General features: G+C 32.8%; 2 protein-coding genes across 3 annotated transcripts; one reads left to right on the plus strand and one right to left on the minus strand.

Annotated features, from left to right (window-relative positions):
• Positions 1-3,986: 3,986 nt before the first annotated feature.
• On the minus strand, positions 3,987-7,658 carry LOC106650980 (endoplasmic reticulum resident protein 44). 2 transcript variants are annotated; one of them, XM_014369305.2, is made up of 7 exons: positions 7,275-7,658; positions 6,673-6,748; positions 6,430-6,585; positions 6,062-6,362; positions 5,851-5,898; positions 5,297-5,592; positions 3,987-5,226 (listed from the first exon to the last, which is right to left on the minus strand). In XM_014369305.2, the coding sequence occupies exons 1-7, from the start codon at positions 7,362-7,364 to the stop codon at positions 4,886-4,888; spliced, it is 1,308 nt and encodes a 435-aa protein (XP_014224791.1). In that variant the 5' UTR covers positions 7,365-7,658; the 3' UTR covers positions 3,987-4,885. The 2 variants fall into 2 exon arrangements, with proteins under 2 accessions (XP_014224791.1, XP_014224792.1); XM_014369306.2 differs by lacking the exon at positions 5,851-5,898 and having other exon boundaries at positions 7,275-7,646.
• A 5,073-nt stretch (positions 7,659-12,731) lies between these two features.
• Positions 12,732-14,484, plus strand: LOC106650949 (Krueppel-like factor 3). Its single transcript, XM_014369242.2, has 2 exons — positions 12,732-12,988; positions 13,222-14,484. Exons 1-2 carry the CDS (start codon positions 12,956-12,958, stop codon positions 14,290-14,292), a joined length of 1,104 nt encoding a protein of 367 aa, XP_014224728.1. The 5' UTR covers positions 12,732-12,955; the 3' UTR covers positions 14,293-14,484.
• Positions 14,485-15,091: the final 607 nt, after the last annotated feature.

Here is a 15,091-nt window from a genome sequence, read left to right on the forward strand (position 1 = left end):
TCGTGTAAGTGAATGAGGCAAATATGCAGAAATGATCTTTTTCAGTCTAATCAAAATGAATGCAAGCAACGTATTTTTTATACATTTTGCTGTGCGACACTTCGGTGAAAGTTAAAAAAAAAACGAAATTTGCTACAGTGAAAATTAAAAATTTGAATACATATAAAAAATTGCAAAAAACGAGATAAATACGCACTCAATATAGATCTTTCATTGACACTGATGTTAATTACTATTTATATTAAGATTTAAAGAATGCGATATTACCAAGAGAATTTTTTTGCAAGAAAATAAGCAAGGATATAAAAGGTTTACACCTTGTATCAAACCAGTCTAAGTGATCATTATTGTAAGATTGACAGTTTAATACTTTTTGAAATTCTAATGATTCTGAATATTTTCAATCAATCTTGCATTATACTCGAAAAACTAATACATTTATATATATTAAATTGTTGATAAAAATTTATGAGTGAAGTAGATTTCATTTATGATGCTAAAAATATATTTTCAGAAAACGAAGTTATAATATGCTCGTAATAGGAAAATAATGATAAAATTACGATTCTTAAAGAGCATCAAATGTGTACTTGTGATTTGAGTCTTCCGTTTGAACTCAATTGAAAAAGTTTTTTTAAAACGCCGAATGAAATTATCTAATGAAAGTAATCATCACTTCCATGATGAATTTTTCATGATGGTACTCTATTCTTTGGAAAAGCGCAGCGAGTTGTTGTTACTTCAATTTATAGTTCACAATTATATATAATCATACATATATACGTGAGACGTTTGAAAGGTTCTTTTTCCAGAGAATTATCCACGACCTTATATACGTGCATCGTTGAGCGATTTGAATATATAGGCCAGAATAACGCGTTATTAGGAAAATTACCGTAAATATTTTATGACAAATTTGAAGTTATTGAAATATTTTGGATATTTCCATAGAAAAGAGGTGAAATTTTTACAGTTGTTACTGATAAATATTGATTATTAGTAAAAGTAAAAGAATTGCAAGTATATTTAAAAGTGATTGTAACTTTATGAATCATTATAAATTATTTACAATACTATTTAGTTTCTGCAAGTGATTTTTTTGCAACTTCCTTTAAAAATTATATGCGAAGATTGTTAAAAAAAATTCTGGGAAATCACTCGACAGCTGAATCATGAGGTCCGTATTAAAAATGGAATTAATTATTTCTAGACATCGCACCGAATAGATACCATCCATGGTTTAAATATGCTATCATAGTTATATGAAAACCTTTAATAGTTCAAATGATTTAGGTATATAACAGAAAATATTAAAATGCTTATAATTAATTAAGTCGCAATCAAAAATAATGCACATACACAAAGTACACTCAAACAATGAATAATACCCATAAGAAAATATTCGAAAATTGAGAAATTTGAATACAAAATATATCAACAAAATGACTCAAGCTGATCAATTCTTATTGCCAATGGTAAAAAGACCAAGGAACATATGATTATTAGAGACAGATACAAAGTATCTCAAACCGATGCAAATTAATGTTTCGACTAGTCAATTTTATGAATGATCAAACTGTGGATAAAAATGATGTCATTTTTAAAAGATCCTAAAATTATTCCACTGGAAATGTGTTTGTACAACATTAAGAAAAATAATGGAGGTTTGCAGCGAATCAGTACTGCATTGTAAAAATTCAAGAAACGCAGAGCGAAGATCAGAACTAATGCAAACGAGTAGAAATTTGTAATTTATAATCGTTGTTGTAATAAACGAGTTAAGTAACTGAAAACTAATACTAAACTTAGACAAGCTATAGCAGAGAAACATAAAAACTACTACAAACGAAACTTGCTATGCATTGATCGAGCGAATAATTATCTGTGAAAAAGTAGATACAATCATGCAGAGACAAGGTGTTTTGAATTTTTTATGAATTCGTCGTTATCAAGGCAAATGCTTTCTTTCGTTTGAATATAATAAGAATTCGATGAAAGAGGAACCCATTATGATTTGTAATTTTTTTATACACGCAGCTGTTGACTAGAGATTCCCCAACATAATTACGTTAATAATTTATACGGTTATAATTATATCCAAATATACTTTAAAAATATACAAGGCATTTAACAAAAAAAGGTAAACATGTGCAAAGAAAAGTAATTCTTTTTGAGCTCATCAAAATCATGGTATTTTACAACTTTAGGCATTCTACAACATATGCGATGATTCAATAGGATGACAAAACTAAAACTAGTTGAATTTTAAAAAACATAAATAGACAGTTTGATGTCCATAAAGAAGTATACTATAGAGTCGCGTAAAAAAAAATTGAGCCAAATCATCACATTTGAAAGTTACAAAAAATCCTAACTAAAACGACTACAAAGAAATTATTCGAAACTGATCGTAATCTAAAAGTCACATTTTTTGACATTAAATGTCCAGGATAAGTACCGTTACTACTATTATGAAAAAATTAGAATATTTTAAAACTGATGGTAACGAGTAATATTGTACTGTGCAAAATGGACATCTATGAACACGTTTAAATATATTTTTGCTTGATACAAAAATGTTGTAATAACACTTTTTCACAAAAATGAAAAATGACCTCGAATTCATCACCCATTAATTTATAAATTGAATCGCGGTGATGTTATTTTTCTAGAAGCAATTATAAATATTCTATTTCAGGGAATTTTAAACAAAAAAAAACACAAATTCAAAGATTAGCATCAATATAAAATCATTGAATCGAAAAATGTTTCAATTGTTGCTATCTTTACGGCGAAATGTGCTGGTGCATGGAGTTTTTCGACGGAAAAATCGTACTGTTAAATTTAAATTATACTATTCGAGGATTGATTTTTAACATTATTGGAAGTACCACTTGTATTCTAAAAAGCACAAAGCCAATCTGCACCTTATTTGTAACTCTTCACTTCATCTGTGTATGAGAAAACGAATGATTATTGATTTATTTCGTTTTTATGCAAGAAACGAAGTCAAAATTATGGGTTACGAAACATAAATAGGTGATAATATTATTGATTATTAAATTAACTCCATCCACGTTTCGTCGTCAATAACTAAATTTATAAGAAATTATAACATGAACAAAAAAACAATTTAATTAAAACAAAAATTTGAATTATGGTTCAGAGGTTTGTAGTATGCAAAGAAGAAAAAAATGAAGAGTGGGAAAGCGAAAACGAAAAGCTGCGAGTGATGCGACGTGTGATAATTCATAATAAATTAATATAGAATACATAATATGCTGCGTATGTGTGATGTTATGTGTATGTAAATCAAGTTCTTATACCTGTAATACTAGTTATAATCCATTATAAAAATATTCAGCAAAGAAAACAAAAAATGGTAATCTTTGTGCAAGCGATATGATACAACGTGCACATTATTATACAAAAATATAACGATATATATATATATATATATATATATATATATACATAATATGCGAATGGATTGCAATACATGTATATCAAGTTACCCCATCCCAAAATACAGCCATTTTATAATGGATAAATCGTTGTGTGTCGATTTAATTTTTAGATATCAAATTATTCCCTCAAGTATTTTTTTACAGCGGTATAGGAGGACTAAAATGCCAAATCTACAAAACTTCATGTCAAGATTATTCCGTACAAAGAAGGATCTGCCGTCTCTTACGTAAGAGATGCTGGTTTGCTCTTCCTTACCGACTTGGAGGACAAACTAAAAATGGCTTCCATCGCCTTCAGAGGAAGAAAAGATCAATAAATTAGATGTATTTTATACTTTAATATTTATTGTAGCCTTTCGAAACTATATATACACATGCCGGATATAAAAATTACACATATTAAAAATGTATATGTATTAACATTCATAGAAATCATGAAAAAATTATCAAAGCTTAAAATTGATAAGCATTTGAAACAACACATATGGATAATGCGCAAACAAAATTTAGACGCGCATAATTAAATCTTATATAAATCTTTGAAATTTATTTGTGTTTAAAACCAGACTTGTTAAAATCAGAAATTCGGTACTTGTGGTGTAGGAATGATGTTTAGTAACTTGTTATAAAAAACAAACACGCCTAACAAATCTTCGAGAAACAAACACAAAATTCATAGCCTCTTTTTATCTAATGTACAATTGTGAGCTATGCAACAGAATCGAAGAATGATTAAAGATCTTCAAAACTGTGCGTTAACAAATTAATTCTAATAAAGTTTACATAATTTAACTCAATAATACAGTTCGTTAAATGTATAAATGATACACCAGTCAATTCAAATTTCCTTTAATTTTTCAATGGACATATTAGATAAAACGCACTCGTGCTCTTGAAAATAATTTTCAAAGTATGTAAAATTTCTAAAATCAGAATTAGAATTGTTGAAAGTTTAAATATCAGAATTTAACGTTAACTTATAAATCAAAATACTTTGAGTGAAGTGGACTATAAGATTTGACCATTACCATCACACGCTTATAGGAAAATATGTATAAAAAATTATCTCTCCTTAGATTCATTCATTTCTTCATGCATGCTGAAATTACTTTAGAGATAATAAGTTTCTTAGAATATACCAAAGCTAAAAAAGTGTTTTAGATTAAATTTTCAACAAACACATTCTTCAAATTCATTGCATCATTACTTCTATCACACCATTAGTTGGAAGTTCATCTGGATTGTACTTATAGCATGATGGTACTTTAAAGTTTATTATTCTACCAACTAGCTCACTTTTCTTTGATTTAATCGAAAGTACGTAAAAAATTTTCATCTCCATAATAGATGATAAATTTACAATTCAGTTTTTGACTAAACTGTTAGTCAAAGGCAATTTGTTTTTTAAAGAGATATATTTACAACTCATCCCTTAATAAGGTGTATCTATTTTTACTGGGAGCCAATTTCTTAAATGTTGATTCAGGTGGGGAAGTTGGCCCTCCATGCTGATGAAGGCTGTTATCGTTACTTGGCTCATCAGGTCCATAATGGAATTCTCTGTGCAATTTTCCAGAATACAGATCTTGTAAAAAGCTTTTTAATTTACCTGGGACAAACATGTCCTCAAATTTGGGGAACATGTACATGTGCCTAAAACTATCAATAGCTATCAAAGGTAAATCTGATGTGCTTTTTCCTAAATGGTGAAGAGGATGAGCAAACTTTATGCCATCAGCAGTTAGAAAATTCACATTAGCTGAAAAGTTTATTCAAATCAAACATTTGTTACATTGTACTTTTATCATAATTTTTTAAATATTACTCACGTTTTTCATCTAGAAGTGTAGATTTGACAATACTTTTATACTGCTTTACACTCTCCGTATCTTTGGGATTGTGGAAAAGAATGAGGAAAGGTAATCCTTCTTCTGTTAATTCTTCTGCATTTTCAAATGTAATTTCTCTGACAAGAGGTACACACCTTTCTTGAACCCAAGTGTTCAGATCATCATAATTGGCTATATTTCCATTGTATGTTTCATCATCATCGTTAGACAGAGCTTTATCAGATCTGAATACAATGATTGGTTGACCTGGTGGATGCATTGCTTTACTTGAATCCCTGTAGAAAATTGGTATGGTGTGTAAGTTAATAAAATTCTCTTATATGAAACTTATATAGACATAAACTTATTACACTAGTACTAAGAAAACATTATAATCTTGAAAAAAGATGACTATACAACTAATCTAAAAATCATTCGTGTTAATCCCGAAATTCTAAATAATGAATACAAAAATTCTGTGCAAGACAATGGAATTTGCAAATGCAGTATGAAATGAAAAATCGACTACATTTTAGATTACTTAAAAAACTTACAGCACAGTAAAATGCTGTCCAATATCACATTTTTCTTTGGAACACATTCTTCATAAATAAAGCAAATATAGTATATATCAATATATTGTATAATTATTCTATAATTTTTCAAATAATATTATAATAAAATAATCATTTGAATGATGTAAATATTTACATCTGACTTAATAATATGTTAATTAATTTTGAAGTATTATAAAAGTATTCTTACCCAAAGCCAACATGAAATTGGCAATCATCTTTCAAGTTGGTTGCAACACGTCTGAAAACATCATATTCATGCACATCTTTGCTGTCAAAATACCCAATGATCATTCTCTTTTTATCATCAAGATTTTGAAGTTCAGATAACTGATGAAATTCTTTAATAGGGTCTTGGAGTTGTTTTTTGATAAATTCAACAAACGCTTCAACAGACCTTTGTCCTCTATATTCTCGTTTTGATGGTACCCCATTTCTTATAACTTTCAGCGTTGGATACTTTGTGATGTGGAATCTTGATGCAACTCCAGCTATAGAAATTCAAAGATTACTCTCAGGAAATACGTTTATTTTTTAATATTATTTATCATTACTTACATTCTTTATCACAATCAACTTTGCCCATAACTACTTTACCAGCTTGAGGGAATTCTTGCTTCACTTTTTCAGAAGCTTCGTCAAATATTGGTTGTAATAAATTACTGAAGCGGCACCATTCAGCATAAAAATTTAAAAATACTAATTCATTAGAGGCTGAAAAAAAATGATAGTTTAATAAATAAAATGTTTTGATAAAATTCACATTTATGAAAGATTGATGAAAAGGAGTAAAATGCTTACCTAAAGTCATATCAATATTATCTTGTGTTATGGGTGTTGCACCTCCACTAACAAACGTTGTGCAATAAGCAAATATCTGAAATAGCATTAAACAATAATACAGTAAATCCATTTTCCGACTTTTGACTGTCTTCGTCATTTTGATAATTTGTTTGCGGTTGTTTAAATTCAACAAAACGATCGGATTTGAAAGATGCTAGATGATTTGATCCACGTCACAACAACAAAACTATTGTATGGTTTTAAATAGTTCGGCGAAAACTTTTCGAAAAAAAAAAACAGCTGTAACGGATCTTTAATTCGCAAAAATTTTCGCATCTGACCCAACCCTGCGAAGGATATAGGTTATGCTATCCTCACTAATGGAGGTTATCTCGGTTGTTAGCTGATTTGTGCCAGAGTGTTGCAAAAAAAGGAAAAAAAGACGATGCATCAAACAGCAACGCGAGTCTAGACTCCGAAGCAGATGACGCGTTCACGCGCGACGACATCGCGATTTGCACGTAGTTAAAGCCGCGGCAGCTGCTAATGTTATCGTCTCGCTCGAAAGTCCAGAATTCATATAGCACGGCGAATAATTCGTGAAAAGTGGCAAGACTTACCAAAAGGCTAACAACAACGGGAAACCTCATGATGCTGTTTTTACCGTCACGACGACTATCACAGTTTGTACTTGGGGCCAGAAGAAACATTCTTCACAAGCCAAATTGACTATTTTATGTAAGTCTCACGCACGAGTGGCATCAAACACCGGCAAGCACGACAGCAGCAGAGAGCGCGGCGCAACGTAAATAACACTTGTGTGCGAAAAATACTACGTTATATATCTGTACGTATAATCGGCAGTCTTTACAGTATACAGCTGCGTCGGGCTAGTGTATGACCAGATCGGCGGAGCACATAGCATACAGTGCCTATATGGCACTTGGCAGACGATTTGTATACATAATAGGATCGAGTCAGTGCGGATCCCGCACACAACCACAAACTACGCACACTCACACACGTTAATGTAATGTACACACGATGTAATAGCAATATATATATTATACGTTAAAAGAGATCTTCACTGACGACTAAATTGCCGCAAAACTGTGTTCGCGCCACGAGTGCAAATTGTGAAACGTCGCAAGGTAAATCGAGGGAGAGTAACTTTTACGAGATTTGTGGTCTATTCTCGAAATAATGTACTAAGACATTAATTGTTCGGCGTTTCATTAAAAAAAAATAGATCTTTGAGAGATAAAGTTGACCCATTTTTTTCAACTAGCAATATGATTTGGGAAATGTATGAATCGAGCATCGAATATGAAATTGACGTGAAATCTGAAAGTTTTGCCAAAATTGAGAATATATAACTGGTCGACGTGTACATTTTTTCGAAGTTTTACTTTCCTTTTGTGTTGCTAAAAATAGAGTTTTAGAATTCGAAATCGGCGTGTTTACGTTACATCAATGTTAAAAATAGTTTGTTCGTGCTCATCGGACAAAAAACTTGAAAAAATCAATTCCACATCTGATCGCTATCAATAAATTTATTTGGAACTCAAAACATTTTACTGTCACTGATAACATCTATTATCCATTGTGATGATCAATTGTAAAAGATCAATTGAAAAATATATTTGATCGAATGAAACAATTTTTAAAACTCTTTATTAAGCTTTTACTAATTAAAAACACTTAATCTCTCCATTTTGGACTTTTTCCTCATTAACTTTTCACAATTTTTGGAAATTTTTTTATGTATTGTTTGTCATAAATAAAAATCGAAAATTTACGCATGAAATGTCGGTTAAGAGAACGACGGTCGATACATTTCTCGCGCTGGAATGTAGGAAGCAAAATCTACAGTTACCAACTACAGTACTCATGCGACATCTGTCCTAAAACTTTCATTATACGATTTACCAACACTTAATATTATTCGATCAGAGTCAGGTACGAGCAGCGCAGTTAGATTACATTAAATTATAATTGCCCCACAGGCGCGTCTCATTAAGTAATTGATTATTTACGAAATCAAAGTTTTATTTAAAAAAAATCCATCAGTTCTATTAATTTTGATTCAAGAGGGAGAGAATTTTTAATTTCTGTCTGTATTATAACGAATAATTTGAATTTCTTATCATACCGAAAAAATCGCCTAACGAATTTCACTGGAAAATGTCGAGTATTCAAGAGATCATTGATTGACAAGGGATAAAAATTGATGCTTGATGCGCTGACCCATTCAATAATTTATTTTGGTTCACGGGTTTGCAGAAACGTGGTGCGTTGCTAGAAATGTCTCCCACAAGCATATAAAAACGCGATCTTGAATTCGCAGAGCAGCAGTGGTAATCTTTTGGAGTCCAAAATGCGCGTATACAGCGATCCGTTTCTGCTACATCTTTAAAAAAATACCCTAAAACGTATAGGTTTTTTTTTAAATGTATCTATATACTCGAATACGTATACGCATTTAAACTGCGTGCTAAACTTCCGCGAAGTCAGCATCTTATTGCGGCGTGCGTTGTTGGCTGCTCCTTGCCTTAAAGGCGAATTAAGCTAAGCCGCGGCTTTTTTCAAGTCAGCCGCGTTCGCACCGCAGGGTATCTCTCGCAATGCGTATACCTGTATATACTTTTGAAACGAACCGCGATGTCAATCTTTATTCGAAAAGTCACACAGCCTCGAGCCAATATATGTATATAGTTCAGTGTCATCGTCGCGCGATCGGCGCAGCATGAATTATATAGAGAAAAATATAATTCGTACAACAACCTATGTAGGTAAGCGCGCGAGCGATACTTACAGCCTACAATAATGGAATCGCAATCGAGTATATTTCAGTGAGCTTCTGTGCGAAACCCCGACACGGCCCGATCCCCCCGCTACGATGCCCACGAAAAAAAGGCCGCAAAAACGGCGTGTCTGGCTCACTACTTGTAAATAGGCTTTACACACCATATAGTTGCTGAGCTGTCGTCGGTAAGCTTTTTTAGACGAGATTTATTACTCCGTAACTCGCTGCTGCTGCTGTACGTAGCGTTCGTATTATAATGCGAGCAGCTTACAATGGTCTCGGTACTGATTTTCGTGCACGTACACAGACATATACGCGCGCACATATATACACAGTGAAATGGGCCTGACATGCAATGATGACTTACCTCACTGGCTCGATTCCTTGAAATTAACTTTTCTGTTCGGAGTAGCAAGGGATGCATTTATTCATCTTACTTTGATTTTCTTTGTGCATGAATACTATTTTTTCAAAGGCAAACGCGATTGAATTTGAAAATAATATCTACAGAAATTGTTATATGTGCAGTTGAATGTCACAGTAAGGAAATATTTTTCTCCTTTTACGAAGTACGTATTAATAAGATTAGCATAACTAAATAAAAGGAGTACTAAACTCTAAAATTAAAATAGAAATGAAATTACATCTTATCAATTAAATTGTAATGAATCGGATGATTTTTATTACATTAATTTTATCTTAAAAAGAACAAATGAGCATGATCACATGAGACTTAAAATCTCCAATTGATTTGATTTGATCTAAAATTCCAAACAATTTTTTAAGTTTATAAATACCGAACTAATACCCTCATTTTTTATAGAAATATCAGCATGCGTAGGCGTCGTGACTGATTAAAATGATTTAGTTAGCATGTGTTTGATTGCTCAAAGCCTGAATTTATCGTTAAGGACGTTTGTTGGGGATCTTTGTATCAAGTTAAGCCACGAAGTTGAAACTTCGGAATTTGATAGTTGATAACACTCATAATGTTCTCTCGAAATTTTAGCATCGATTGCGAATGAACTTTTGTATAATTTAATATCAAAAGTACACTTTTTAACATGGAAATCATAGGAAAACTCAGATTTCTCATACAATTTTAAGTGTAACTTTAGGTCAAAATGGGAAATCGTGACCAAATCTCGCATAATGAAAGATGAAATCATTACCTTTCAAATGGTATCGGTTATATTGTATATTCACGAGCATATTTCAAAGTAATTTTATAAAAATGAAAAAATTTTGTGTCTGCTCTACATGCAATCTAACTCGAGAGATTAGCAGCAGACAAAAATACGCGTTATAGCATGTGTATTGGCTGAGAGCCTATGATACCACCGAGCTACCTAGTCAAATCAAGTAACTATCCTTCCGCTGTTTCTTGATAGTTACTGATTTGAACTCGGTTGCGTCCCCAACGTCCTTAAGCTAAGTTATTCATCTATTTGTAGTATTTTTAATTGAATGAACTGTTAAACTCTTATTTAAGTTTTTAAAGATAACATGTATTGCAATCATTCTATCTTGAAGTAAAAAATCAACACGTGCATTTGTTAAGAGTGAAAATCTTGTCACTGGACAACGCCTCCGCGTTGCAATAGTAAATATTGAAGCACGTATATTATCCATGAGGTTTGATTTTCCTTTGAATATAAAAATATCTGTAACAAAAGTTATTCGAGTAATCTGTGTTAAAAAATTTTTTTTAAAAAGACCTTTATGTCAAAACCAGTCATGAAATGAAAATTTCTGAAAACGCCACCAAAAAAAAACATGATCACGAAAGCGGGACATCAAAAACTACTCAAATTTAGATTTAACACCTGAACATATTCGACGATCCAGTTTCTCTCTCAAAAGAAAAGATTCGTTCTGCTGAAAAATATCACGCTACAGGTGGATGGGGTCCATCGTTTCACACAAAAGTACACAATTGTACATTATTCTATGGTCATTCAAGGATTGGATGACTATCTCTTTCCGTTTCCTACTTTTTCTCACACATTTGCTGCTCGTTTTTTACAATAAAAATGAAATGACAACAATATTATAGAATTTTTTCAAGTCATATTTTTCAGTAAAAATAAATTTCTTGAGTCAATACTAGTTTTAATGCTGCAAGAGGTGCATATTTTAAAGGAAAAAAATATTATTCACTTGCACCCTTTTACGACTGCAAGTATACAAAAAATATAGACGAATACTGTTAAAAATTTCCAGTTAAAACTATAAAAATGTCTACTTTGCCAAGTCAAAGCCACAAACGCGGAAGCATCGTGCACTTAAAAAATCGTTTGGGCCATTTTTTATACCCGATGAAACGACTGTTACCTGACTAAAGCAACTTCAAGAAACAGACGAGCCGACGAATATACATATGCAGCATGTCTCGAGTACATAAATTCAAAGGTCCCAATCCGCGTATTAAAATCAACGCTTTACCCAGATACGCAAAATATGAAGAGCGAGAACGAAAGAGAGAAATTCAGGAGTTTTAAAAATATATGTTATACTCTTGGGGCAATATGTTAGCGTATAAAGGAAAGGCACTCGATAATAATTAATATCCTTTATTTTGCTGAATTCTAATGACGCCTTATGCAAATTTCGTCATCGTTTGTATGATCCACGTAAATAATAGAATTATAGATGTATAGGCCCAGTGCGGTTCTTTTGATGTTTGCCTCTCAACGCCGGGACAAAAATATTAAAAGTTATTTATTCTTGTCATAAGTAAAGTCCTATTATGGATTTTGCATTATTTATTTTGGAAAAATATTTTTTAAATTTGAGAATAACCAGACTTTTGTTTTCGTGCTTCGGAAACGTGTGACCACAAGTGTTTTCCAGAATAATAGATTTTCGTGGTCAGCTTAAGATGCTTATCTTTCTTTTCTAAGAAGAAGATGACATAATTCGAGTACATGTTCACTGCGGCACGCGCGCGTGAAGTGTGTTCTTCATATTGTTGGAATCTAATTGTCTCAGGCTCATTTGCATTCCACGCGCTTTCTATTGATTTTGTGACATCGAGATTACTCGATGCAACGTATATTGAATTAACATAATCGAATACGTGCTATAAATCTTTGTTGAATAGCTTATGAATGAACTGAGCTACGCTTAGCTCTGCAGGGGACGGCAATCGGTCCTAGGTCGCGCTATCCCCTACTCCATTCCCCTTCCAAAAATTTTTCGACTAAAATTTTGGGCCGGGGAAGAGCACATGTGCCGCGGCGTAGGTCCATGGTTTAGTGTAAAACAAGCATCTCACGAGAGAGCACAGTGCAGACTAATTCGATATAACAGTGAAATACGAAAAAACTGACAAATTGTTTTTCAAGCAAGCTTTGCACTAATTTGTGCAGTTTTATCGAATATTTTACTGCATTGTTGAAATTAATTGTTATTTGCTGCAAAGCAGCTTAGTGTTAAGTGCACTAGTGAGAAAAGTGCTTGTGTTTGTTAAATGTTTAATAAGCTGTCGTAAAAATGAATCCTGCAAACAATAATAATTATATTCAGGTAATGAAAAATTCTATGATGTTAATTGATAAATCTTTAGGAATTAAAAAATGCATGTTGATTAATTCGGTATCTGGTGACTGTCTTAAAAAATTTAAATCATTCTTCAACTTGGACTTTTTTGAAAACGAGATTAAAAACTATCACTGAAGATATTATTCTTAATTTCTATAACGTATATCGTGAATTGAAAAAATTTTAATTAACATAAAAATATTTGATTTTTGTTATAGGAGTCAGGTGCTAACGGGCATTATTCGAATATGTATAATTATTGTCAAGGGGGTTCTTACAACAACAATAACATTATGTACACTGCCAACAACAACAACAACAACAACAACAACAACAACAACAGTGTTATTATGAATACCAATAACAGCAATCTTATGCACAACATTATCAACAACAACAACAACGGGCCATACTCGAACCCCGGGCAATATACGTGGCAACCATTTGGATATCAACCGATACCAACACCTGCATACGTAACGGAGCCTAAAACTTACACTAACTTGGACTGTAAACCAGTGCAGCAACTCGAAGTAGCTTACCCTGCACCAATACAACCGAATGTCTTGCCAATTCTCAATCCTCAGTCCCAGGCAAGCAATATGGAGGCTGTCGTCCCCGTTCCGATACCTTCGTATCAACAACTAGGTTGGGCAGACTGTCCACCACAGCCGTCGTTGACGTTCCAAGCAGCGACGATAAAGCCAGAGCCTCAACTCGTGGAAACAACGTATCAGCCACTGACACCGCCCGACAGCGTCTCGCCTGACTGCTCGTCGAGTCCCGACGAAAATTTCTGCTATCCTGCATTGAAAAAAACATGCAGATGCACTTGTACAAATTGCAAAAGTTCAAATCCCGCACTTGGCCCGGACGGGAAGAAAATTCACGTTTGTCATGTGACCGGTTGCACAAAGCAGTACGGAAAGACATCTCACTTGAAGGCTCATCTGAGGCATCACTTCGGTGAAAAACCCTACAAATGCACCTGGTTTATGTGCGGCAAAGGTTTCACAAGATCCGACGAGCTGCAGCGACACATGAGGACACACACGGGCGAAAAGAATTTCAAATGCGTACAGTGTTGCAAAGCATTCAGTCGGAGTGATCATTTGAAGAAACATGCGCAAACTCATTACAAGCAACAGATTCGTAAGAAGCTAAAAAGCGAAAAACTAGCGGAAAAAGCGAGGGCAAAAGCCTTGAAAACTGAAAAGTTGACAGAGAGAAATGACTTTAACCAGCAAGTTACGCATGCACAATATAATTGGCACGGGCGTCGCTTTTAATAATGTATAAATTAATTTTAGCAGAAACGAGTACTTGATAGGGTAGGAAAGAATTTCTACCGATACTTTAATTAAGTTTAAAAAGTAAGTTCAGAGTTTTACTCCTTACTTAATTAACCAAAAATAATTTTTAAATAATCATATGTAATATGTGTCAGAAAAAATTGTTATCGTGCCTTACATATTATATACATATCATAAAATCATAATTTTATGATATCTATATAAATTCCTGATCGTGTTATATATATTATAACTTGAAAATAATTTCAAGTACTCGTTCCTATTAGATATAATTGGCACAAAATGATAAACATAGTTTTATGAAAATTATATGTTTATCATTATGTCCATTAGTTGAGATTATTATCGATTCTCAATTGTAAATAGAAAATATTTTTCGACTTGTTAATTATTTTTGTAATAATTGTTACTGTGTAAGTGAATTGTACATATAAATTATGTTTATGAAAATATGCTGTGTAATGCTCATTTTCCTTTCGGAGATTTAGTCGATTGCTTGCGAGCTTGAGACATGTATATAAAACTACACCAAAAACCCAACCGACGATAATATCAAATTCGTCTTATCGCGAGCATAAATTTGCGCAAAAAATTTTCATTCGTTTCCCAACAGATGTCGCTGAATTGGCGATCCTGGAAAATCCTCGCTTGCACCGCGCCGTGTGCTGGGACATCCTTTACATATAGAACAGTTCGCGAATGCTGCACGATCGTCTGAGCAAAAGGTGCGCGCATGCGTTGCCTTGCACCGAAATATACCTTTGTATGCGACAAC

This window comes from Trichogramma pretiosum, unplaced genomic scaffold (assembly GCF_000599845.2).
Source record: "Trichogramma pretiosum strain Unisexual culture from Peru unplaced genomic scaffold, Tpre_2.0 scaffold19, whole genome shotgun sequence".
Lineage (NCBI taxonomy): Eukaryota > Metazoa > Arthropoda > Insecta > Hymenoptera > Trichogrammatidae > Trichogramma > Trichogramma pretiosum.

Excerpts from the sequence above, each read along its gene's own strand:
- LOC106650949 (XM_014369242.2), top strand. The coding sequence starts at position 12,956 with ATGAATCCTGCAAACAATAATAATTATATTCAG. Across the intron at positions 12,989-13,221 it reads ACAATAATAATTATATTCAG|GAGTCAGGTGCTAACGGGCA; the intron begins GTAATGAAAAAT and ends TTTTTGTTATAG.
- LOC106650980 (XM_014369305.2), bottom strand. The coding sequence starts at position 7,364 with ATGTTTCTTCTGGCCCCAAGTACAAACTGTGATAGTCGTCGTGACGGT. Across the intron at positions 6,586-6,672 it reads TAATATTGATATGACTTTAG|CCTCTAATGAATTAGTATTT; the intron begins GTAAGCATTTTA and ends ATTTTTTTTCAG. Across the intron at positions 6,363-6,429 it reads AGTTGATTGTGATAAAGAAT|CTGGAGTTGCATCAAGATTC; the intron begins GTAAGTAATGAT and ends GAATTTCTATAG.